Source organism: Erigeron canadensis, chromosome 3 (assembly GCF_010389155.1).
Source record: "Erigeron canadensis isolate Cc75 chromosome 3, C_canadensis_v1, whole genome shotgun sequence".
NCBI lineage: Eukaryota > Viridiplantae > Streptophyta > Magnoliopsida > Asterales > Asteraceae > Erigeron > Erigeron canadensis.
The window spans coordinates 44,377,448-44,404,308 of NC_057763.1; the positions used below are offsets into that span (position 1 = coordinate 44,377,448).

At 35.1% G+C, this 26,861-nt stretch overlaps 2 protein-coding genes across 2 annotated transcripts; both read right to left on the reverse strand.

The window, feature by feature from the left end:
* Positions 1–1,391: 1,391 nt before the first annotated feature.
* On the reverse strand, positions 1,392–17,133 carry LOC122592481 (ABC transporter C family member 2-like). The gene is made up of 28 exons (XM_043764719.1): positions 16,972–17,133; positions 14,982–15,372; positions 14,071–14,249; positions 13,819–13,858; positions 13,449–13,605; positions 13,105–13,219; positions 11,689–11,769; positions 11,563–11,587; positions 11,329–11,385; positions 11,188–11,253; positions 10,804–10,878; positions 10,187–10,294; positions 9,455–9,589; positions 9,183–9,289; positions 8,969–9,062; positions 8,661–8,828; positions 8,434–8,574; positions 8,051–8,251; positions 6,915–7,013; positions 6,678–6,830; positions 6,067–6,440; positions 5,765–5,945; positions 5,361–5,684; positions 4,005–4,761; positions 3,730–3,851; positions 3,237–3,482; positions 2,224–2,638; positions 1,392–1,892 (listed from the first exon to the last, which is right to left on the reverse strand). The coding sequence occupies exons 2-28, from the start codon at positions 15,312–15,314 to the stop codon at positions 1,795–1,797; spliced, it is 4,851 nt and encodes a 1,616-aa protein (XP_043620654.1). The 5' UTR covers positions 15,315–15,372; positions 16,972–17,133; the 3' UTR covers positions 1,392–1,794.
* A 903-nt stretch (positions 17,134–18,036) lies between these two features.
* On the reverse strand, positions 18,037–26,000 carry LOC122590816 (DNA damage-binding protein 1). The gene is made up of 19 exons (XM_043762985.1): positions 25,665–26,000; positions 25,317–25,365; positions 24,272–24,331; positions 24,081–24,172; positions 23,942–23,993; positions 23,772–23,834; positions 23,594–23,643; positions 23,103–23,178; positions 22,748–22,957; positions 22,440–22,546; positions 22,170–22,278; positions 21,854–22,054; positions 21,535–21,750; positions 21,257–21,367; positions 20,448–20,723; positions 20,081–20,355; positions 19,654–20,005; positions 19,280–19,564; positions 18,037–18,885 (listed from the first exon to the last, which is right to left on the reverse strand). Exons 1-19 carry the CDS (start codon positions 25,766–25,768, stop codon positions 18,304–18,306), a joined length of 3,270 nt encoding a protein of 1,089 aa, XP_043618920.1. The 5' UTR covers positions 25,769–26,000; the 3' UTR covers positions 18,037–18,303.
* Between the last annotated feature and the right edge of the window lie 861 nt (positions 26,001–26,861).

Here is a 26,861-nt window from a genome sequence, read left to right on the forward strand (position 1 = left end):
CATATACATAATCATGTTTTCCCGACGGTGAAGTATCGGTCATCATTTTTTCCGGTAATAGTGTATCTTATTTGTGACTGGGAGTGGTGGTAGGTCAGTGATGGTGAATGGATGATAGATCGAAGTGCAAACAAGAAGAGATGTAGCTGATCTAGATGTATTTGTTGAGTGCAAACACGCAGAGATGTAGATCGGAGTGTAAATAGGAATAAGGAGATATGTTTTATTTTGATGATATATGTTTTATTTGTTTTGTTATTTCAAACACAACATGTTGCTCCGTTGTTTTTATGTGTGTTTGTATATGTTTGAGATTGGATATATATGTTTATGATAGATGGGGGTGGGGATGTGTTTTGATTTAGTTGTATTTGTAAGGTATATAGATGGAGAGATAGTGTTCCCCATAGGTTTGTCAGTTAAAAGAATGGGAAGAAGAAGAAGAAGAAGAAGAAAAAGATGCTGAAATGACGAATTTATCCTTCACTTAACGGACCAAATAGATGTCGTCTGGTAGCGGAGTGTAAATTGAAAAAATTGACTAACTTCCGTTTTTTTTTTTTTTGTAATTAATTCACTTATGGGCAATAACTGTGAATCTTGCCAAGTTGAGGGACCAAAAATGTAATTTTCTCTATATTTTTAAAAAATAGTCTAGAAAAAAATATTGACATGATACATAAAAAATTTCTAGAAACAATTTTGTTTTATTTATATAGGAAAAGAGATTATCATTAGTTAATTTTGAATCACTCACACTTAATAATTACAGTTACAACGTATAAGAGATAAATGAAATTCAATACGCGACCAAACGTCATATAATGATGTCAATCACATAATTTTACACAAGTTTACATATTATATCAGGAGGAACACATTTGGTTTGCCCCTCAACCAACTCATTTATATCGAAGACACTAAAAAAATGCAACCTTCTATCTACTTATATACTTTTCACTTTTACTTTATCAGTCAAAATCTCAATAATTCACAATAATCAAAATTTACATGGCTCCTCGAAGCAATAACTTTACCTCAATGATTTGTAAATCCATTTATTATGCCTATAGCTACCTGAAACCTATTTAAACATTCATATTAACAAATTTTGTGTTAAGACGGAAAAAACTTAACCAAATTAACCAAACAAAAAACCAATTGTTTGGAATTATCTACGTTTTGTATTTTTCTAAACAACTCACATTTAACATGTTTTTTTCACAGTCCAGTCTAGAACCCATACAGTTATAAAGCAAATTAGTATCAAACTTGGTAAAATTTATGCGGGTTTAGGATCTATACTTTTTCAGTTAAGGTCTAATTTTAGAAGGGAATGTAAAACACGAGCATTTTAGCATGAAGAAGAAGAACAAGAACATGCTACACAATTAAAATTGCATTCTCTACTAGCAATCATGCTTAATCATCATCTTATTCAAGATCGTTAAACACAATAGCAATTCTCAGTTTCATTTATGGGCTGAAAGAGTAAATAAGTGCTTTCCTTGTGTAATCCTAATTACATTTCAAGTTTGAAATTCTTTGTTGGAAAGTACTATTCACAACTTCTAGAAGAGGCAAAAATCCACGCTTGGCATAAATTATTTCAACCTATGTAGGCTTAAACCTAATTAGCAAAAGTTCGACATAGAGCCACGCCAATCTATCTGCTACCTTGCTCCAAAGTATGAAAAAAGGGCTCGTCTAAAATTACAATGGCAGTTGAAATTACATTCCTAGTTGGTGTACACTTGTGAACCAACATGGATCTTAACTTGATCAGTAAAAATCCTACATCTGAACATGGTCCCAATCAATTGTTTCATCTTTGAAGTCGTATTCTGAATGCCGGAGCTTGTTACGACCCAACTTGCCCATCATCGAAAGACCTACCACAAAGTAAACATGATTATGAGTGATGTTTAAATTTCCAATTTTCCCATCAAGAAACTTTGGGTTATGGCTTATGTCACATTGTCACTGAATTGTATTAATGAAGGATACAACCTTCTAAATCCCGTTCAAAAAAATCTGAAGAATATTGTAGTAACACTGGACAGAAGGTTTTCTAGGCCAACCAAACCTGACACAAAAAATTTACTAGCTTGAACTTGAACCAACCCGACCCACCCATACTTTCACCTCTAATTATCAGCTTTAAAGACATGAATAAACAAGAAAATCTGAGATTGAAAAGGATCCAGAGAACATAAAACGTACCCTCTACTACTTTATAGAGCGCAGACCACCATCTCTCCCTTGGAACCTGGGACTGTTCAAGCGTCTCCTCAATATCTTTATCATGTTCCCCTTTCAAAACACTCTGAAGAGTCACAACAGCGTCCTTTGTTCTCTTAAGGATATTGTTATCATCCACAATTTCCAAATTCACAAGGTCGTTATGAGAGGAAGTGAGGCTAGCAGAAAGAGCAAACTGAGCGGCAGCCGCCCACCGTGAAGAGGCAAGCCATCTCCTCTGACCATCTATTGCAGCCTTCTCTGCCTTCTCTCCATCTGCTCCAAATGCTAAGTTCCGTAAATATTCTGCATTTGCAGCCCCAGTACTTTGAACCATTTTCGAGAAAGCAGTGTGTTCATCTTGTAAAAGTTTTACCGGTGCATCATACTCAACAACCTGCAATAGAAGTAAAGGTGTCACAGATGACTCATTTACTCGTCTTAGTTATGTATTATATTTAATGCATCAAGTTACAAATCTCTAGAAAGAAAACAGAAATGGGTTAAATGTGGGTCGAAAGTCAAACAAAGATTTATTTAGAAAATTTGTAACTAAAGACCATTCTAATTTCTAAGCAATCTTTTCAAAGGTTATTAATTAATATAGAAAGATAACACTTCTAAGAAGAATCATCACAACATATTCAAAAATAACCATCTCCATGGTGGTCAAGTAGATATCATCCTAACATCTTTACAAGAGGTCTCTGGTTCAAATCCCACTAGGTACAATCTTGGGGGTGGCCAGAAAAAGGTTTGAAAACAGTTCTGGGATACCCTGGTAAGGATGCATACATATGAGTAAAACAAAACTCGCCTTCCCCAAGTAACTTGAATAGGGGAAACCTCATCCGATTTATAATAACATTTAAAAATGACGAAAAAGTGATTTGGATCAACCCATATTCGTTTGACGTGCATCAAAAGTTAACCTCTTTTGACCTGCTACCCAACCTACTCATTTTGTCACAACTAGAATAAGGCGCGATAAATACCTGACCAGCATCAAGCAGTAGAATGCGGTCACAATCAATAATAGTATTAAGACGATGAGCAATGATGATCATGGTACACGACTTAAATTCTTCACGGATGGTCTTTTGGATAAGTGCATCTGTCCTGACATCAACAGCCGCAGTCGCTTCATCAAGAACAAGAATCTTTGATCTCCGAAGCAGTGCACGTGAGAGACTTAACAATTGTCGTTGTCCAACACTGAAGTTCTCTCCAGCCTCTGAGACCTTCAATAAAAGAAAACAGCTAACTATGTTGAAGATACCACAGTTGAAAGTATACTTTTGATGTCTATTGTACCAAAACTTTGCAGTTTGACATGTTACCCAACCCAAGTCTCCCTGATTTCATCTCTATGTAACTCACTTGTGACTCTATAAGCTGTTTTAACCATATAAAAATCTATTTATTTATATAGATTAAAAGGGACAATCTGATTTATATAAATGCGATAAATAAGAACTGAACATATACCTCGGCATCTAAACCCAAGGGGTTCCTCCTGATGACTTCCTTCAAATGGGCCCTCTCAAGAGATTCCCAAAGATCAGGATCATTGTGCTCATTAAAGGGATCAAGGTTAAATCTCACAGTCCCTTTACAAAAAAACTCCAATAGATCAAGAAAAGTAAACTTAAAACAGGGTATCCTTGTCAAAAATATATATAAGTTTGTTTTGACCTGTTACGCAACCCTACCCCTTTTGCCACCTCTAATGTAATTTAACTAGCTCAGAAGGTTTGATGTACCTGAGAAAAGAACAGGTGCTTGGGGTATAATACCAAGAACCTTGCGAAGATCTGTCAGCCCAAACTTTGCAATATCACAATCATCAACAATAATTCTACCTCTTTCCAATTCCACAATCCGAAACAAAGCATTAAGCATGCTGGATTTTCCTGCCCCAGTTCTTCCAACTATTCCAACCTTATCACTTGGAGGAATGAAAAAGTTCAAACCATGCAGCACTGGAGGAAGTTCGGGCCTATACCTCAAAACAACATCTTCAAACTTTATTGATCCTGAAGAAGGCCAGCCAGGTGGTGGGCGGTTATCTTCAATAACAGGAGGAGCCTCAGAAGGTAACTCAATATAAGTGCCAACACGTTCAACAGCATTCAAGCTATTTTCGGCTAAACTTGCAAGTCTAAGGACAGCCGTTAATAAACTTGTAATATTTAATGCATAACTTAGAAGTAGACCCATGGTGGATGCAAATGCTTCTTGATTTCTTGCTTTGCCATTTTGCATAACAGCGAAAGTTGCGGTCAACCAAATCATGAGACCACCAACTGTTTCTAATCGGATTGCTAGCCAGCGGTTTGCACTCATGTTGACTAGCGTGAACCTAATGTTATTGTCCATGGAACTCCCATTAATCTTGGCCATTCGATCATAGGCTTGATATGCACGAATGCTGGATAGACCATTCAGTGCTTCCCCAAATTGTGCATACACAGGAGATCTGGTTATGGAATCCAATCGCTTTACCTCACGGGCGGTGCTCTGAAGGAATGAATAAATGAAAGAATTATGAAGAGTACAGAATGAACTAACCCAAGATAGACTATTATATAACCATGTTGGCAGGGCGTGGTAATTTTTTTACCCATTTACTTATGAGTGAGTCTAACTGGGTTGTTCTCAAACATCTCATATGGGTCAAACAAAAAAATAGCAAAAGATGAACCGGTCAAATGGGTTGCGAGACTCTTTAAAGTCTATCTTTTAGAAAAACCACTTATACAGCCACTTACATCATAGTACGGGCCATATCATGAATTAGTAACTGGACTGCGTCCAATTTCTAATAAAAATGCCAGCTATTTCCATTTTTGTTTCATTCAAAAATTTATATATGTTAATAAAACCACATTGTCTTAATAACTATAGTTAAGTATAATCATTAAACGATGCACAGAATAAGGTTTGCAAGTCAGCTGGACCTGGTTCATCGTTCCAAACTTAGAAAACGGGCTATTTAAACTTAGTCCCATTTTGATCGTTACCAAACCTGCCCGGCCTGCTCATTTTGATACCTTTTTGTTGCATTCTAAATATATACTTGAAATATCTTAGAGCACATACGTGCAACGCTCACACACCTGATAATACAAATAAGCTGCATAGAACACCAGCAAAAGTGGCAATATAGCCCAGAGAGACATGGTGCTCAATAATCCAATTAGAACAAAGGTTGACAAGAGTTGTGAAACTTGGCCCAAAAACATGTTGACAAATGGGGCAACATTCCGATCTATGTCACCGAGATCTTTGGAAAACCTATTAATAATACGTCCTAGGGGATTCGTGTGGAAAAAGACCATTGGAGCCCTCAATATGGAATTAAGCATAGCATTGTGCAACTTTCTAGCTGCAAAAAGGCTCGTGATGATCAACCAATAAGAATTTCCTAGAGTCACCAAAACCTGAAACCCAAATTGTAAATTCATATAAAGAATGCAATTTAGCACATGAACATGATATTTAATATTGATGAGAAACTTACTTGACCAAGTGATAAAAGTGCATATATAATATTATAGAATAGCGGGCTGTGTATCTTTGGAGTGCTCTCATCTGTCCAAACACTTAACCAAGTACTACTCATAATTCTTAAAGTTTCTGTTGCTGTGTAACATCCAAACAGTATACCAACAACCCACCAGCCTCCTAATGCATCTTTGTACCTGGAATTAAAAACACAAAGAGAACCAAATAAATATATATGTAAGAACCACACACACGCTTTGCCTGTATCCTCCAATGAGCGATACATTCATATATATGTAAGATGAAGATGATGATTACCTTTTCAGAACGTTGAAGCTGACAACCCCTGTTTCCCGTTCTTCTTGCTTAATGAGAACAGATTTGGTTTCTTTCTTTTTATCCGCCTCATTAGCTATCTCACCATTGGTGACGGGTTTTGAGATTTTTGCACCAGTCTCTTTTCCCTCTTCTTGTTTCCGTTCCTCAACATATTCTTCCATTTTCCCTGCATTTTCCATCAATCTCTGGAAGAGTTCACCATTCTGAGAAAGTTCCTCATAGGATCCCTCCTCTTTCACCATGCCTTCATGGACTAAGAGTATCCTATCCACTTGTGATAGAAAATGAAGCTGGTTTGTAACTAGAACTCGTGTTTTTCCATTTAACTCTTCTTTAATACATTTCTCAAAAACCTGGTAGTTAAAGGAATATTCATATTCATCAACAATTTGCATTAACACAAACACTAAAAATTGAAGAATAAAAGGACTTTGGATGTTGTATGCATTTAAGGTGGACTTTGGGTGAATTTGAGTCACTTTACCCATTTCCCTTTCAATCTTCCTTTTTGGATTTGATTCGTTTGAGATTATACACAGCACAGGTAATTCATTTATGAGTAAATGGGTCAAAATTGCCACATCTATTACCTGTCTGCCCACATGAGCATCTAGAGCACTCAAAGGATCATCAAACACATATACATCTGAGTTAGAGTATACAGCTCTAGCCATGGAAACTCTTTGCTTTTGCCCTCCACTAATGGTTACCCCTCTTTCACCAATCTCAGTAAGATCACCGCCCTACCATAAGAGAATTAAATATATAATTTTACAATGAAGATATGATCATAAGAGCAAAACTTGATGAAACACAATGATACTTACTGGAAGCAAGTCCAAGTCATGGTGCAATGCAGTTACATCTATTGTCTTCTCATACTTTGCACGTTCAAAGGGGGATCCAAACAATATGTTGTCACGTACCTGAAAAAGAAAGATCTAAATCTCAGGACTGGAAGAGACGCATAACTGACATAAGAGTGGGTCCAAACCCAAGAAGAAAGCGCTTCCAAAGTCAACTTATTAAACCTCACTAAGGGGGTTCCAAAGTCAACTTATTTAAAACTGATTATCTGATTATTGCACACACAAATCACTTTTGTGAATAGATAAAGTAATTTTCATTCTGTTGGGAATAAGATTGCTTATTTACCCCTTGTTTAAACCAACATTTACATTATTACCATTCAATGTATAATTGTTGAAAATACATATATTAATTTTTTGTAACAAATTAACTAAAGAAATATTATTAGACTTTAAACTAAATTGTCATATCGTGAATTTGAATACCCCGACAAAGTATATAAAAGTCTGTTTCGGTCATCTTGGGTATTTTTGGTATATATAGCTGAAAATGAAAACAGAAGCCTATTTTTAGAACTGGAAGATGGAACTTTTACTTTTCTAAAGGTGTTTGGCAAAATAGCTGGAATGAAGCTTAATATTGTAAAAATTTACAAAAAAATAGCACACCAACAAAATTGTAAAAAGGGTATTTATACAATTTAGCATATCATAAGCTAAAACTAGTTTTAGAAGCTACTTGATGTAGCTTATTTTTAAGTGCTTAAATTTTTTGAAAAAGCTCTAAACAAATGGTCAGCGAAACAAATAAAGAGAATTTGACAAAAACACTCAGAGAGCTAATTATCTATTACAACTTCAAACAAAAGAAGCACATCCCTTCTATAATCTTATGACAGCTAATTATTCAGTTGTTATTATATATGATTTGTTGTTTCAAATCATACATCCAAACACTATCTCCAGTAAAACGCTTTATTACAGCTGATTATTTAGTTGTGGATTTTCGGATAAAACATTTCAAATAACACATCCAAACATCTTGTATATATTTACCCTTGATTAAAAATATACACATTCTAGATAGATAACACAATGATTTCAAGCAGATAATAATTCAAAAATAGAAATTCAATTAATTTGTTTAAACATACCGTTGCATTAAAAATCCAAGAGACTTGTGGAACATATGCAACTGTTCCTCTCATACTAACATGTGCCTCACTAACTGGAGGAAGTTCTCCAAGCATAGCGGATACAAGCGATGTCTTCCCCTCCCCTGTACTTCCAACTATTGCCACCAGGCTACCAATTGGTATATCTATATTAATATTTGAAAGCGTCGGTTTATCAGCCTGCAACAAGAAAAAAGTTGATTAAACATACTGCATACAATAAATAATACCAATACATGGTTAGGATAAATTTACAAATTAAACTGTATAATCTAACTATACAATATATATATGATAAAATTCAAATTAAACCCCCACATATTTTAACTATACGTTTTATAAATGAACACATAAAAGACGACCTTTGAATCCCAAGAAAAGAATCCATTCCTAATTGAGATAGCCGGGAGTCCTGGTTCAAGAGGTTGGTTTGGAAGAAGAAGTCTTTCCTCGGACAACAGCAAGTCTTCCAAACGTTTCAAGGACACATTGGCATTTACAACCTGCAATAAAAATGTATAAATACCGAAACTTGACATGTAAACTAGATCAAATCAAGCAAATTAATTAATTAGTAATCATAAAAAACCTGAGTAATCATATTCGGTAGCATGAATAGTGGAAAACGCAGAACAGCAAACAAAGAGAGTGATGTAAATGCTCTAGCAGGTGTCAGCTGTCCTCCAAGTAACGTGAACAACCCAAATGAAACCACAATCACCACAACCGGAATACTGTTTAATATAAAAGTATTCAACTGCAAATTAAGGGAGCAATCATGTCAGATTCGCAGAGAGAAGTTAAAATACAGAAAAGCAAGAGTGTGGAATAATTATTGAAACACGTATTAATGATATCTGGGCCAAAACATGTAGAAATATTTGTTTGGTAACATACCGCTCCTAGCATTTGTACTTTCTTAAACCATGACAGCTCTTCTGTCCGAACACCTTGGACCTTTCCTTGGAAACTGTTCTCCCAAGCATAGCATCTGGAATAAAATTAACTAGAGTCACAACTATTCATTATCAACCTGTGTACATAACAAAAGTTGGTATTCTAGCATGGACGATTAATATATATTGGGAGGAAAGTCGGAAAGAGCAAATACTTGACAGTGTCCATAGCTGCTAAGATTTCATTCATGAGACCAATTCTCTTGTCAGTCCGCTGCAATCCTTCCTTTTGCATTTTTTGCATCTTACTGATAACCACAGTCTGTTTCCAAGAGAGATATGTTACATGTTAATGAAAAATATCCATTCATAACAAGGTGTTACGGAGGCATGACATGAGGGTATGAGTAGATATATTCAATGCATGCATATATGTATAAGGAAAACACAGATATCTGCATGACCACCCAACTGAACATCATAGTACCTGTATGGGGAACATGAAAACTAACAATGCAGCACCAAGAAGTGAGGCGATGCCCAATTGTTGGTAGAGAAGAACCAATGCAATAATGATACGGAAAGGGGCGGACCACAAAGTGTGAAGTGACTGGCTTACTTGCTGTGGAGAAAAGAGACAAAATTAGTCATTAAACTAATTGGAAGCATCAATACCTTACACTCAATGTCTCCTTTTTTTGTAAACCTCAAGCCGATAGATATAACATTTAGCATTACACCATTACAAGTTGGCGATTAGAATTACTGCCCAAGTTCAAAAAAATATCCTAACAGAAGAGACAAACACTTTGAGTTATGTTTATTTCCAATAAAGTAATGGGTCAAATGGTAAAATACAAATTTTCCGTTGAGAAAGAACAAATCGGACGATCGAAGTTGCTTAAGTTTTTTTTTTGTATGTAAAGTTGCTAAAGTATTTTTTTTTAAATCATACAACCTCCTAATTTATTTTTATTTAACAAATGATGTTACATGGAAATAATATACTGTATACTGTTAAATCAAATTCGACACACGAACTCTTAAATAACAAATGGACAGAGAGAGCTTTGATTAACCTAAGTTTACCATCTATACTCTTATTACAGCACACAGCACAATTCAATGGCTTTTATGCTTAGAAAGAGAAATGATCATATAATTTTTTCAAATGTAAAACTCAAAATCTCAAATAGACATAAATGCTAATGAAACGTGCCTGGAGAGATTCAGAATCGGTTGTCATTAAATTTGTTATCTTCCCGGATGCAATGTTTCTGCGACTCTCGTTAGTTAGCCTTAAAGTCTTCCGGAAAACTGCAGCAATCTACGAAGAATCATAGGTTCAAATAGGTTAACCAAGACAAGCTCAGAATAAGTAAGAATTCTAGATAGCATTTAAACTGTCATCTAAGCTAGCAACACTTCTGGTTGATAAAATTATAAAATACAATGTCAGAACTTGTTTGGCATACCATTAGATATAAAGAGAATGTAATGATTCAGATTTAATCAAAATACAAACATAACAAAGTTTAAATAACTAATATTAGAGCAACGGCATAAAAAAAATTCACATGCCAAATGTCGGAAGATTCCTGAAGGTCATTAAGCAAGGAAGAATGATGAAAAGCATTAAATTGTATAGTTGGCAGATCAGGCCTGTAGTCTAACAATTTAATGAGAAAGAACCACCACCATCTGAAGTAGAAGCAGATTTTTAATAGCTTAAATTACAAACAGATGATGCCATTGTTTTGAGACAAACTAACGAGGAAACACAGAATCAAAATATAAAAAGCATCTTTTTGGAATAGATGAGAGCGAAGCAATTACCAGAGTTGAACGAAGACGGTATCCAACACGCATGACATTCTGAAAATATTGAGCCTCACATAGCACGCCAAGTACCTATATCGTTAACCAATATAACTTATTTCTGAACTTTTAACTAAGTTAAATGATTTAATGAAAACATGACCAAATCAGGAACCAAAATAAAACTGTCAAGCCTTAGAAGCAAAAACAGTAGAGATAAACAAAAGTCAATACTAGATATGATTATGACAGATTTCCTTTGTTGTTGCTGGTATTAACCTCAAAAAGAATTAATAAAACATTATCGCAAGAAGCATGTAATTCGATGCATTAGATAATATTTGGAATAAATGCAAATCTTTACATTGAAAAGAATAACTAGAAAAGTTAAAAATCTTGTACCACTCCAACAAAAATTGAAAATGCATAGATGTAACCAATCTGAGCTGGACCGCGTTCTTGCATAGACTGCAAATTATAAACAATTAGAAGAGAATAAAAAGAGTATCTTAATCGGGGATCAAAAAGAAATAGCAAATTCACCAATAATAGCTGGTTCAGAATCAGTGGGCCAACAAACTGAGAAAGATCATTGCCAATCTGAAAAAAACAAAACACGCAAGTCAACATTCTAGAGATTAAACAAAATCCTATATTCATGAAATTTACTTTATTTAAGCTGTTAACAATGAGAATGTCCATAAGGAGCCAACAAATTATGAGCTTCAAAACTATGCAAAAATCAGTGAGCTCAAAACTGAGATATCCATAGAATACCTTCCAAAAGCCTCCCCACCAAAATCTGTAATCAAACAAACATCATTTAATCAGATAATTTCATATGTAATGACAGCATTCATATGACAGCAATAACACTTTGTAAGAATATGTCACGACACAAACCTTCCTCCAAGACTACGATGTAAAGCCCTTAAAAGCCATGGTTTAGGCTTGCGGATCTCTTCTGCCCAATATATTTGGAATCTGAAATGAGAAAATGTGATCACCATTAAACCAAACCTAAGTGCAACAAAAATTATGATGGGTGACAAGTTAGACCTAAAACTTTTTTAGTGGGTTGATTTGGGTTTTTTTCCCCCTCAAATGAGCCGAATTGGTCAAAAACGCTAATACAATAACAGGTCATATGTATCGGAATTCACCCTAAGTGTATTTTTATTGCATAATAACCTCCTGAATCACTCCATATAGACTAGCCTTGTACCCAAATATATGATGCCTTCAGGAGGTTGTCACGATTTTCAATTTTCACTGTTTCCTTCTGTATTTCGCCATTTCTGATGGTTTGAGACAACTTCAAGAGTTCAGGTATTGACAGGAATTAACTACATTGATCATTCGACATCTACATTTATGATTAAGTGAAAAGGTCAATGTATAAATAAAGGGTACATATTTTGCTAAATATATAGTTTTTATTTAAATTTGATATATACGTTGATTTCTCGGAGGGTACTATTAGTTATGTGAAGATTTGTATTAGACTTACCTTTGACACGGCTTTGCAAAGGGGCCTCTGTGTAATTTCGAATATTGAAACTAAGAGATCAATAATGTCTCAAATGGTTCTATAATGTTGCACAGATATAGATATTTAGATTGTTACTTTAAATGTCATAATGTAGCATTTTCAACCATATTGACCATGATAAATGATTTATGTAAAAATAAAATAGACAAAAGAGACATCAATGTTTGCAGGTCAACCTAACCTGGCCCATTTCAAACCACACAAAACTCCCCAGTTTAAATAGACTCGTCATAATCATTAGCCAACCCGCCTATTTTGCGACCTCTAAGCATTATGATATGATCCCACATCGGCCAAGTATGGGATTGGTTGGTGGTTTATAAGCCTAGGTGTCCCCTCCTCCTTTGAGCTAGCTTTTGGGAGTGAGTTCTACACTTAGCTTATGGCATGATGCGAGCCTATTATGGGATGGGTTCGTATCAATTGGTATCAGAGCCATCCCTACCTTTCGAGGTTCCAACGCTCGGAGTGGTGGCCTATGGAGTGGTGGCTTGGACCCAAGGAGAGGGGTGCCAACCGTGACCAACATAGCCGTGACCAACGAGGACGTTGGCTCTTCAAAGGGTGGGGTATTGATATGATCCCACATCGGCCAAGTATGGGATTGGTTGGTGGTTTATAAGCCTAGCGTCCCCTCCTCCTTTGAGCTAGCTTTTGGGAGTGAGTTCTACACTTAGCTTATGGCATGATGCGAGCCTATTATGGGATGGGTTCGTATCACATTACCATGGAGAACATATACAACGTAAGTAGAAACAGTAGCATACTTGCTGTTTAGTGTTTCTGTCTTGTCCCAATCATCCAGTTTCCATATATCCTTCTCTGTAAGAGGCCTTTTGTATCCTAAATGCATGAGTGGATCCATCCAAGAGAAGAAGATGCCTTGAAATAAAATAAAAAAAAAATTTCTTAAAAGGATGCAACAAATTATATCAACAGAAGGTCACAATAAGAATCTGTATAACACAGATGCAATAAATCATAATAAGACACTTTAAACTTCTACTGATTAAAGTATTGACCCATAGATAAAGTATATTATAAGAAGGTTATAGGAACCAGCTTCTCATCTTCTGTAAACGCCTTTACAAATTAAGCGAGTGGCACTTACTAGAAATAATGTTGGTGTGCCTCTCAGGACAAATTTGTTCTCCGCCGGCAAGTTCTTCATATTCAGCATCATCCAAAGACTCTTCCCGTATCGGAGTATATCCCGGATAAGGATCCAAACTAGGAAGGTAGAAAATCAAACATAGCCCAAAGAGAACCTACATAATATGTATATGAGACGACACTATAAGTAAATAAATTATATATATATATGCATTACAAATGAACTTGATATGTACGGTGGATAACTAAATATATTCTTTATTACATTACAAAAACTAACTAACTAGTGAACTACAGCATGATAGATCAAAATTGCATGTGTAATACGCTAAAAAGAGAACAAACTACTGGAAAAGGAGACATCTAACCTGCAAGGCAACCTCACTGAAAAAGAGATAGCGTACATTTCTGCAAGGAACAACCGAACAAGTTCAATCATAAATCAATAAAATTGCATGTAGAAAGTTGTATGATTAATTCTTGAGGAATTAGGATTCGCTTTTTTATCTTCATTTATTTGCAAGTTGAAATATTATAGTTTCTTCATATACCAAAGTTGACACACAAGTATGGCCTCTTAATACAAAAGGTCAAAGTAACTTCAAGTGGTAAAAAAAAACCTTGTATAAAAATTGCTCACGGAAAGCACAAGATTGAACAAAACAGCATCTCCAAGCAAGGCATAAACAACACCAAATCTCACCAACCAACGAACTTCACAAACATAAACAATCGTTTCGAGACCGATCATGACCAACATACAGCACCATGTAAGAGCCTTAATAATTAAGGTAACAATCTGCAATAATTGATAAAAATTAACAAAAAAAATAAGGGGTCAGGGGAAATCACTTTACTATGTAAGTCTCTAAACATAAATTATATAGACACACACACACACACATATATATAACCATGCCTTATATTGATCTAACATACATGCAAACAATCATGTGTTCATGCTACAGTGTCGCATGTCAAACACTATAATGACATCTGACAGATGAAGCATGAATGCTATAGTTAGGTTCTATAGTTGCCAAGTCCACTCTTAAAGTACAAGATTTAGGGTGCATTTGATTTGTAGTTGGTTTTTACTACGGGTATGGGTTGAGAAAGTAAAAGTATGGGACGGGAATGAAATTGAAACCCATTCCCTATGATGGGCTTGAAAAGGCATCAATTTTGTGGATTTCATACCCATTTTCGATTAACATCTCAACAAACCAAACAATACCTTTAGTTTTTGCTTACTAGAACGCTTTATTTTTTGAATTCTATTTCCTTTTGGTAAAAAGAAAATAAGTAGATGTCTAAAATACCTATGAACATGCCTACATTTTCAAGTGTTAATAACTCCTGATGTATGAGCATATCATTCTTCTACTGTAACACATATAATAAAAGGCAACAACGATATAAATTTTGCAAGTAACTTAGAGAAACCCAAACTCATTTTTTTTTTCACACTATCACTAGGTGAAGTGAACATATACAAAGAGGCCACCAAATCAATAAAAACGAAACAAACCTCATATGGAGCAAGACTAAACTCTCCATCAACATTCAAAGCCGAAATGCCCATTATCAATCTAAACAAAGGCTCAGCAGTACAGCAAAAAGCCAATAACCCCAACCAATAATTGTAGATATTCGACCTCAATTTAAACCTTTGCACTTTAAAATCCTTCTTTGTCACCCATATCCGATATATGCAAGCTCCCAAAAGGACCAAGTGGGAAATTCCAGTAACCAAAGAATCTGTTGCACATGGTGTGTAAGGCCCAAATTCATTTTCCACGGCCGTTGCCCATACCCCATTTTCCACCGGGCGGCAATATAAATCTAGAGCCTTAAAACCCATCTTCCCCTAGTAGAATGAAGCGAGTGCCTCTACAACTTCAACTTCATTTTCCCCTTTCCTGCAAAAAAACAACCATTGTATAACACTCAATATCCTGAGTTTTAGAAAATTCATATAAAAAGTAACGAATAATGAACACCCCTTCCATATATAGAAGAAATAGCCATCTTGTAAATGGATAATGACATTAAATTCCTTGTGAACGTGGAACACAAAATGAACAATAATGATAATTTTTATTGACAAAATTCATAAGCATAACCCTATGTTTAGCAAGAGACCAAAGAAAGTTGGAGCAAATTCAGTCCAGATACTATTTTAGAGTATTTATATAATTACCTAAATCACAAACTAATTGCTAGATTATAATCCGTTTATTTGAAACAATTAATTTGAAAACACACATCCAAACATCACATCCACTACTTACAAGAGCTCCATTGGACCACTACCAATCTCACACATTAATATCATGTCGACAACTCGACACTCAACATCATCATTATATATATATATATATACACACCACAAATATATATTGAAGATTTTATAATTTAGAACCCCTAAGTAATTTTTTTGTTCCTTCTAGGCCATCATACTTTTTCAAATGTCTCTTCTAGAACATTAAAACATTAAAAGGGGTCCCCGTAGACCATTCTTCTTGTTATCAAAAGGCCGTTGTTTTGGTAACATAACGGCCTAGAGGGACACATGTTAAATTTTTTAATGACTCGGAATGCCAAAAAGCAGTTTGATGGTCTGGAAGAGACAATTAAAAAGAAGATAGGATTTCTAGGCAATAAGCCCTCTAGTGAATGCAAAATTGATTTAGAAATCAGTTCTCTGAAAGATGAAACTGTCAAGTCAGACACTTATGTGAGGTCCAGTACCATCCAGTCAATGTCATACATACAAACATACATACATATATATATATATAGAGAGAGAGAGAGGGAGGGAGGGAGAGAGAGATCTAAAGAAAAGCCAGAAAACTGTAAAAACTTCAAACTCAAATATTAATTTAACTGGTTATTTAAAGTAGTTCACTCATACCTAAAAAGTGATAAAGGTAAAAAAAAAAAAAAAAGAAGCTAATCTACATGTAATTAGATCCGTTCCACTTTTTTTTTTTTATTATTGTTATTATTATCGTTTAACCTTTCCGTCACCTTTCACATCTGAATTAACACATAACTTTATAACTTTTGCGGTTTTCATCCTTTTGCGATTCACTCCTACATTAAAACACACAATTAACACCTAATTTTATAGTTTTTCAGATTCATGACCTTTTTTTTAAGCTCGTTTGAACCTCACTTACACACACACACACACAGAGAGAGAAGTGATGTATCAATCTGTTAACCAGGAAAAATAAAAAAAAGTCAACTCCTAGTAGCTACAATATACTATTTACTTATCATAAATCAAACAGTAACAATCATATAATAAACCCTAACTATATGGTAAATTAATCAAATCGTAATTATAACATTTCAAATCAAAACAAATCACTTCTAGTCTGCAAGCAAGGAAAAACTTATTAAACAATTCATTATTAACTTAATGAATAAAAATTTGAAAAAATAACATAAATAGATATATAAGAATTTAATCACATGATAAAAATGAAAATGATGATTAAAATGATACTTACAAAATTAAACTGTTGAGAATGATATGTGATAGCAGGAAGCCAAAGAAAGAGATTTTGATATTTATTATTGATAATAATAATAATATGTTTAGTAAAGAAAGTGAAAGGATCCGGCGGAGGGAATATCAATATGAATAGATATAGAATGTGGAGATATATATGTGTGTATATGGTTTTTACAACAACAAGCTGATTGAATGAATGAGAATGAAAATGAGAATGGTTTTTGGAAGTTTCATAAAAAGTGGGAGGTAAGTGACAAAGTGACTTTTTGGGTCTATTATTATGAGCAACTTTTTTCTGTGCTCTCCTTTTTTACTACTGCTACGATTTGTTACCCGTGCATTATAGGGGAAAGTTATAAAACATTAAACATCGAATCATAAAAAAGTCTAACTTTTTAAAGGATAGATTTTTTGAACTGTAATTTTTTTAACTGTTATTTAAAAGTCTCTATATTTGTTTTTCAACGCTATTTTTTTAATAGAATTTGGACTTTTGCAACACAAACTACTCGTATAAGGGAGGGAGGGGATCCCTCAATTTATTTTCTCAACTTGAGTCAAATTAGTCAAATCTCGACCTTTGAATGAAAATCAAGGGCTAAGATTCAAAGATTATCTTGACCCTTAATTTTCATCTAGGAGTCAAGATTATCAATCCCCTCCATTTGTACAATGCGGCAAATTAGACCAAATGGAGAGTGGTGGCGACGACACTGAAAGTAATAGTGGTGGCGTTGTTGATGGTAGAGAAAAAAAACAATGATGGTAGCCTGGTAGGTAGATCAACTCACTTTTTAAAAAATAAATAAATTAAAGAGGTGGGGTATAGATATGTGTCGTTAGGTATTAATTAACTATTGAACTTATATAATATCGTTGACACATTTGACCAGATTTTGGTGTAGTCAGCGTAATTTTAAGGTTGTAAAAGTATAAAACACAAATTTAGTAGTCAGCAAAGTAGAGAGGAACCAATTGCTTCATCACTTACGTATCAACATTGTTAAGTTTGATTTTAATGAAAAAATGGATCAAAATTATCAAATAAACACTGAAAACATCCCAACAAGTTCGGCCCAACGCAACAAAGACAGTCATAATTGACTTGTCCGCTTCGGTTGGCCCTGTCTTCTATACAACAGTCGCCAATAATTCAGAATCCAGGATTATATAAAATACACAAGACAAGATAAAGTTCACACCCAGGCCAGCCTCTTCCTATGCTTTATGAAACATGACAGAGAATACACACCAACAAAAAAAGGAAATGCAAAGTTTTACATGTCAAGGTTTCAAAACAAAGTTTCTTCAGAAAGTAGGAAAAAAACTAATGCAACCTTGTTAGCTCTTCTACTCTTTTCATAAGTTCCTCCACCGACACGTTCATTGCTTTTGAGATCTCTTCCATTCTGTTCCGTCCCAAATCAAGAAACGTCTCAATCAAGTCGCCATCCAAAAAGTTTCTTGAGTCAACGGTTTTCTTCTCACTATAAAATGATCTCCATTGCTCGTGGCTCAAACCCCCAACCCCTTTTAGAATCTTTCTCAAATTCGTCTGAAGTTTCTCCATGAAAATGTATTGATCTTGAGGAAGTGAGGCAATGACACCAATAACACCATTGACTGTTCCAAATATAATAGTTGGTATATGACCGACATCAGAATCAGGTAACCGCATCACGAGCGAACCATGTCGGAAACGGTTCACAAATTCGCCCAGGTGGTATTCACCAACCACCTCTAGACGGCCTCGTTCCTCATCAGTTGCGCCTTCACTGTTTTTGCGAACTGTGAAAAGGTTAAAGTTGTTCTCTGCACCAAGATAAATATCGTCATCAAGAATCTCGACAGCTGACATCCAGTTAGCGTTGTAATCACGGGCCCGTTCCTCTATAGCACCTTCCTCATGCTGAAAAAAAATCACCAAGAAAGTAATCAGTTGGTACACACCCAACTAAATGGGTTAATTTGGATTATGTATTCTGTCCAACAGACAATGGTCAAGAACGTCCCATTTAAGATAAAACTGAAATGGGGTCAAATGGGTTGGAGTATAACAGGTCAAAATTCATCCACAGTGCATTTGTTATGATAAAACATGCTATTTTGTTTCTTTAGAAAAAATTTCATTCTTATTGTAACATAGTTACTGTAATCACATCTGGCACATATCTCTAAAAAATCAATGGAAGGCAAAAAACTGTATGCAGGCCAGCCTGACCCACTGCGGAAACTACACAACTATCTACTTTGACCCAACCCACTTTAACCTGCTACAAGAAAGGTAATTGTCAGTAGGGTACCTTATATATCAACAATGAAATTGATTTCATCAAATCACCAACAACAATAAAATCCCCACGAGTTTGTACATAGAGAGCAAGTATGTGCCCATGATGTCCACATTCAGATTGTAATTCTCGTGTACCATCATCTCGAAGCATCCACTTGTACAACTGAATTTTTTGATTTATAGCAGCAAGAAGTTTACCATTGAAGGCATTCAAGGAGTAAACAGCACCTTTAGTTTCTTTCTCAGCTACTAGCTGTAGCTTCCCATCTTCGACCATGAAAACCAAAATTCGGCCCTACACTTGTGCATCAATGAAATGATTATTTTCGCATTAAGAGCATATTTTATATATATCAAAACTACAAAAATAAAGTAAGATCAAACCTTCGTTGGTTCATTCTCCTCTGGCATAACATAAGCCGTGCCAACACAGTAATATGCATTATTATCATCTGAGAAAGAGCAATTAAGTATGGAACAACCATACTCAAACTGGTCAAGTGAGTAAGTCGATATGAAATCAAATGTCTGATCATCCAACAAGCGGATGAAATGCATTTCAGATTCTTCAGTGCTTGACTGGTTGTATTTTAAACTACATATAGCAAATGTTCGTGACTGCTCTTGGTGGCAGATTCGCCTTGCATGTTCACCAAGCGGGATAGAACGGATATGAAGTTTCTGAATGTCATCAATTGTCCCAATTGTCAATTCACCTTCTTTAGCGATCGCCAAACTGTAGACCACAATTAAAAAATGTTACAAGTAATGTAAAACCGTACAGGCTGAAGTACAAAATTACAAGTGTAACCTGTCTGGAAAAGCCGCAGAATTGAAAGGGCACATGTGACTGACTTCTTTTAGGTTCACGTTACTGTAGAGCAATTTCTTGTTACTGCTGTATATAACCGTGGGCCTATCAGAGGCTGCAAAAACATGTGTGGTATTCTTTGATGAAAATGTTCGTAACGTTATTGGCTGGGTACCAAGAGACACTTTCTTCCTATCTGTCAATTCGCCAGTGCTCGTGTTCAGTAAAAAGTTTAAAAGATGACCATCTCCAAGAGCACACAACAAGTAAGGTATCTGAAAATAAATAAAAAACACTTATTTTAGTAGAACCGAAGTTGTAAAAGCTTAATGAGATCATAACTAGAATATCCCAAGAAGAAGCATACCCCTTCAAAGGCACAAAGAAGAACAGATCGGGGAATAATTTCACCACCTAACTGTTCCTCGGTGACCAGATTTAGGTCAGGCAGTGAAAATATCTTGACACTAATATCCGTCCACATACCAACTGCAGCAAGGTTACTATAGTTTGGATTTTCACCAATGGGGTTAATGTCAAGGCATGAGATATCATACTTCAATTGTGCATGCTTTTTTTCAACTAAAATACCATCACCAATTTCAAGGTAAACTAGATGACCACCTCTAGTAGCCAACAAAACCTGTCAAAATGAACTCAAGTCAATGTTGGCTTTCGCCAGATAACACAAGTAGGAAGAACACGAGATAATAAGACAAGACACACATAAAATAAGATACACGGATACATTACATATAAAATTATTACATGATAAGTTAACTGCAATTGGCTAAGCAAATAGAAACTAAAATAGAAATTTCTCCTAAGATGCAATAGAGATGCGTAGACAGATATGCGTCTGAGAGCAATTATGCCTGAACACTGGATCTAATCATCTACTAAAAAACGCCAGATCCACGCCCAGTCCAGGCCTGGTCTCCTAGAACTGATTAGGCCCAGCCATGTGACCCTGTCTTGTGTTAAGTTGAAGCTCGTGTACTTGTAACCTAAAGAACCAATGGCCCAAATTTAACCACCCACGTAACAGAGCCGGCATTTAGCAACTAATCGTCACATGACTTAATAATGAATAGATGATCTTAGGCATGCATTGCCAAGCACCACATAGAGTATAGAGTTCCATTCAAACTCCAATGAAGAACAGTGGTGATGTACCTGAGTAGCATTTGCAGTGGCAACATTTATTGAGAAACCAGCGGGTGCAAACCATTCGTTACGTAGCTCTCTTGATGTTGAACTTACCAGTCTCACAGAGCTTGAGGTAACCTGAAACAGTGTTTACTATGAGTTTGAGTTGACAAAATATTATACTCGTAATAATCAAGATCAATTAGATGTCTCTTATTTCAGAGCCATGGCAATTTGCTTCTAGATCAGGTAAAAAGGTAAAGTAAAAATGAAATGATCAAAATGTAATAAAAGCCCATGCATACCTGAACTAGTTGATTATGAACAGCGTCATGACAAAATAATGTCTGTACTTGAGAACAAAAGCCGTCAATCTCAGTTTCCTCTAGCTCATCCTCTAGATTCATGGCCAATATTCGAGTCTCACTGATGAAGCTCACAACCAAGAAAGTGTCATACAGATCATCTGTTGCAGATCTAAGCGACCACATTCCTTTAATACCTTGCAGTTCCACGGATGCCTTAACATAGCAAATATCATAACTTTGTTAAAAAGAAAAAAAAACAAAAGAAATTAATAACCATACTTGAATATCACTAGAAAAGAGGATGAAAAGTCCTCACCTGTTCATTGATCCCAATACCGTTTCTTACAATGCGAAGGGAACCATCTTTATACGCTCCTGAGCAAGTCACAACTTGCCCTTGACCTTGCCTCTCTAAGTCAACCACACAAAAGTCAACAATTGGTCCCAAGTTGACGTACCTTTCTAGCACTTCTACATAGGAACCTTTTGCATCAGGTTGGAGATTCAACTTAACAAGCTGCAACGAATAATGAACAAATAACTTTGGTGACATGCTATATCTCAAAAACCACTTACAGGCAGAAACATAAGTTCAACCATCTTAACTAATTACATGCTGAGTGTTTACATACCTGGGAATCTCCATAGCTTGAACCAACATATACAAATGCATTGTCAAGATATGATATAGTTGATGCTATAGATGTTTCCCCAAGAAGCTCAATTTTTAGTCCAGTAACCCTACAATCAACATATTTTTTAATAAGATTCATAAAGCATATTAGCATAGCACATAACATATGAAAAGTTCATCAAAATGGACCAACAAAAAATGAGCGAAAAATATGTAGATTGTTGTAGTGATATTTATGTGCACATAGTAAATAAACAATAAAACTCACTTTTCTTTCTCATGAGCTATGACAAGCAAGTGAAGAAGCCCACTATGGTCCCCAAGTAAATACCTGGAACCATCTGCATCCACCCTTCCATATGCTCTAGTAATAGACTACAAGTTCATATGACACAATAAGAACCAGTCAACATAACAGATTACAAAAGGTAATGTAAGACATCATATACACGTTGAAATTAGCAAAAATGGTTTACAAGCATAGTTTTGTATACGCATAAGGCATCATATCAGTTTTTGAGTTCATATTTTCTTTATACATCACACTAGACAAAGTTGGAGTGACATTTGACTTACAGGTCTAATTGGTATTGCTTTAAACGCAGAGGCACTACAATACACGATTGTCTCTTCACCAATGATCAATACACCACAAAATGGTGGTGGAACAGGTATTAGTAAATCAGCTCCGTTGTCAAGATTGTTCTGAGACCACGGGCCTTCAGCAAAGTCTTTATCCTTCAAAGAAACCTCATAAGTTTTTACATGACGGGCATCTTTATTATCCTGAAATTGAAAAGTAAAATATAATCTTTAATATCCTGAAACCACACAAGAAGAGAAATATACTATATAGCATTCTTGAAAATGACTTCTGATAACAAAGTCGAATGTCACAAATATGGAAACAGCAAAGCTTGTAAAACCTAACCTGATAAAGAACAACAATTGTAGGCTTTGGACAGCCATATAGAAACTTGATATCCAAAACTTGTAGTTCTTCTAGCCTGAGATACAAATAGAAATAAGTCAGTTACCATCAATGGCATATTAAGAGGAAAGTACAGTGATCTTCATACTCCAAATTGAAGTGACCGTGCATCAAATTAATATCACTCTATACTTTGGTCAGAAACTGGAGGGACGTAGGTGATTTTTATATACTATTTGTCCAAAAAAAAACACCAATCAGGTAATTAATATGGTTATGCCAAAAAGGCATCATCATAGTCCTGACCCTTGAGGGAGTGGAGTATTCATAATAAAACTCTCTTCCTCCGGAGTAAATTTTGAACAAACAAGAGAGCGCCCATCATATTGCATCTTTAACGCAGATCGATACCGTGTGAGAAACATATAGCTTTGAATTAATACGCCGGCATATACAGTGGCCAACGGCCCAACAGTACGACATTAACATACCTGATGTTAAATGCTTCTTTGAGTTGTCCTTTATTATCAAATGGAATGACCTGGAGAAAAAGAAAAGAGTGGATACTTTAATGGCCCATGCAACTGAATTATAGGATGCAATCCAAATAGCTTAAAATTGAAAAATACTATACAAAGAAAACAAAAGTGTTGGATCCGGAACAACTACCTTAAACAACCCATCATAGAGATGGAGTCCAATGAGTCTGCAATCAGGGTCAATTATCCCTATCTACAAAGAGCAAACAGGTAGGAATGAATATTAGACTTATAAAAAAAACAAAAGATGGTTCATGTTTCCTAGTAACTATTAATTAACTTTAGTAAGTTGATATGTACCTGGCCATTGTCTGTCGGTCTGCCTATGCGATCTGAGACATCACCCATAGCTCTACATAGATCAAGAACAAGTTTGTAAACAAATAAGTATAAATATGTTGTTGGGAAACATTGAACAACTTTATTTACAGGACCAAACCTTGTAATAACCTCGTTTACATCAGCATCCCACTGAAGAACACAAAATTTGTATCTTTCTGTTGCAATAAAGAGAAGGTCTTGTGTTTCACCCTTCAATAAAGCAAAAGAATACATTATGACCTCAATATAAATGATGAAACAAATATAATATAAACTCATATTATTGAAAGTACAACATAATTGACTCACATGAGGTCGAAAGAGTTCTACAGTTGCGATTCTTCCATATATTGGCACATCCAGCATAGGCTGTATAAAAGCAAATTCACAAGTATGGACATAACAATATTCTATGCAGAGAAAGATATCGCATGCCAAGAGTTATTTAACAAAGTCAATCAATGAGAAGATAGTATAATAGACTTTCACGTTTCATGTAGTCAATTTCAGTAATATTTTGGTGGTATAACAGTGGTATCTCCGTTTTCGGTCCACCCCTGTATACCGGTCTAGATTTCTGTCCAAAAATCCGTGCCGAGATTTCACTGAAATTTATCAAAATCGGTCAAATTTCGGTCCAAATTTCAATGGTATACCAGTTTTTCAGGGTTTTTTTTTATTTTTTTGTCCAAGTATTAACACTAATCTATCAAATATGACATTTTTATGTTTGACTTTTGATATTTAGATTAAGTATTAAGTATTAAATATTATATATTTATAGATATTGCATAATAATAAAACACCGAATTCCCACCGAAATTTCAAAAATTTCAAATTTTGGTCCGGTCCTTGACCAAAACACCGAAATTTCGGTCCTTCACTACTTAGACCATCTATGACGATAAGTCTAAATTTTAGACTCAACATTCCTTATTCTCATACTACACGTTAATTCTAAGTTTTTGTAGAGAATAACGATACTCTCTATAATTTTCCGGTATGATCGAACAGCTACATGCCTACATGCAAGTCTACATTTTAGCCTCAACGATTTTCTTCTACATTACTAAAACTATATTTTTGAAAACATAATCAACTGAATTTGTAATTTAATATTCCCAGAACTGATAACTTTCTTTCTTGGCATAGTTTACATATCATAAACATACCAAAAACAACGGCAATACATGTAATTATCAAAATTTGCTCTTAGCTAATCTAGGATATTCAAAATTGCCGTACTGAACTTGTCATACATTATGAGAGCATAAAGCCGTATAACTATAATTTCCTAAATGTACATTTAAACAAAATTACATGAGATACAGAAACTAAATGATTAGAAACCAACCTGCAACCCTTGAGGAGTAAGTAAATGAATCTCGATACGCGTACATTTCCTGGCCAAAAACAAATTATAACTCGTAAACCGACACGTCAATTTTAAAAATAGCTGCCTTAAATAGCAGTCAGCAAACAGAAATTATAATCATATTTCACAAAGTATCTTGCTTTAAGTCAAACCCTAACATTATCAAATTGTAATATTCACAAATGTTTCACACAATTAGGGATCCATAACAAATTAAACGTTTTCTAAACATTAATTGAAAAATAACTATCAAATTATCACAAGTAATTACTTAATTATAAGCAGATAAAATCTATAAAATAAAAAAATAAAATAAAAAACGCTTACGCTATAATGAGATTAAGTTCTTGAGCACCAGTGAAATTGCCGACGCATGAATGAGTGACGTTTGTAGGTTTATGAGCTGTTACAACGTAATTATATGTACTCATCTCTCACTGTATCTATATTATATATCTGTATCTATCGGTGAACACATGAACTGTAAATATGAAACCCTAGAACACAAAAATAAATAAAGCCCCCCTTTTTTTATTTTCCTTTGATTTCTGCAAAGCCACCACTGTCTTCTACTGGTTTCCGGGTGTTGTTACGACGTCGTTTTTTCGACCACTTGTTTTTATTTTTATTTCACCGATGATGCAATGCAACTTGCAAAGGCTGTTCATGCCAGGTTTTTTTTCTTCTTTTTATTTCGCTGGTGGACTAGTGTTACTGTGACTCCTGGTCTTTTAAACATGGGCTAATACCTTGATGGCCCAAACTCTAAACACCCCAATCATATTTTTATTTTTATTATTGAGTAAATGGCTTTTTCAAGCAGCAAGGTTGGATCAAGTGGTTAACGCCCTTGCCTCTGAAGACAGAGGTCATGGGTTCTATCCTCATCCCTTGCAAGGCCGAAGGTCCTATTCTATCTTTAGATAGAACCTGGAAGCAGCCTCTCTACACCGTCGTGGTAGGGGTAAGAATGTCTACATCTTAACCTCCCCCATACCTTCGAGGTATTGGGACCCAAAACCCGTGGAAGACGGCATTGGGTGTTACTTACTTGCTTAGTAAATGGCTTTTTCCGGTCCTCCCTAGTTTTTTCATTTTCAATCCTTTTAATGAAAAATATCAAAGTTTACATAAGATTTAACAAAAAAACTTCATTTTTTGCAAAATTTGATTGGAGAAAGTGACGTCAGAGATTAAAAGTGAAATGCGTGACAACGTGAGAGACGGAAAATGTAATTTACTATGAATATTAAGACGTTTGTTAAGGGAAATGAGTATCTTACCCTAACAATTGTTGCACGTGCCTTCATTAACGGTCAAAAACTCAAGTTGTGTGAGGGGAGGATTACGATTGGAAGTTTTTGCCAACTTTAAAGTAAAAAATTTTGATATTTTTCACTTAAAATATAAAAAATGAATAAGTTGACAACTTGGAGAAAAATGTAATTTACTTTTTTCTTATGGATTTCCCAAGATTTAATACAATTGATAAAAATCAAAAGTTGCTCTATATTTAAGATAATC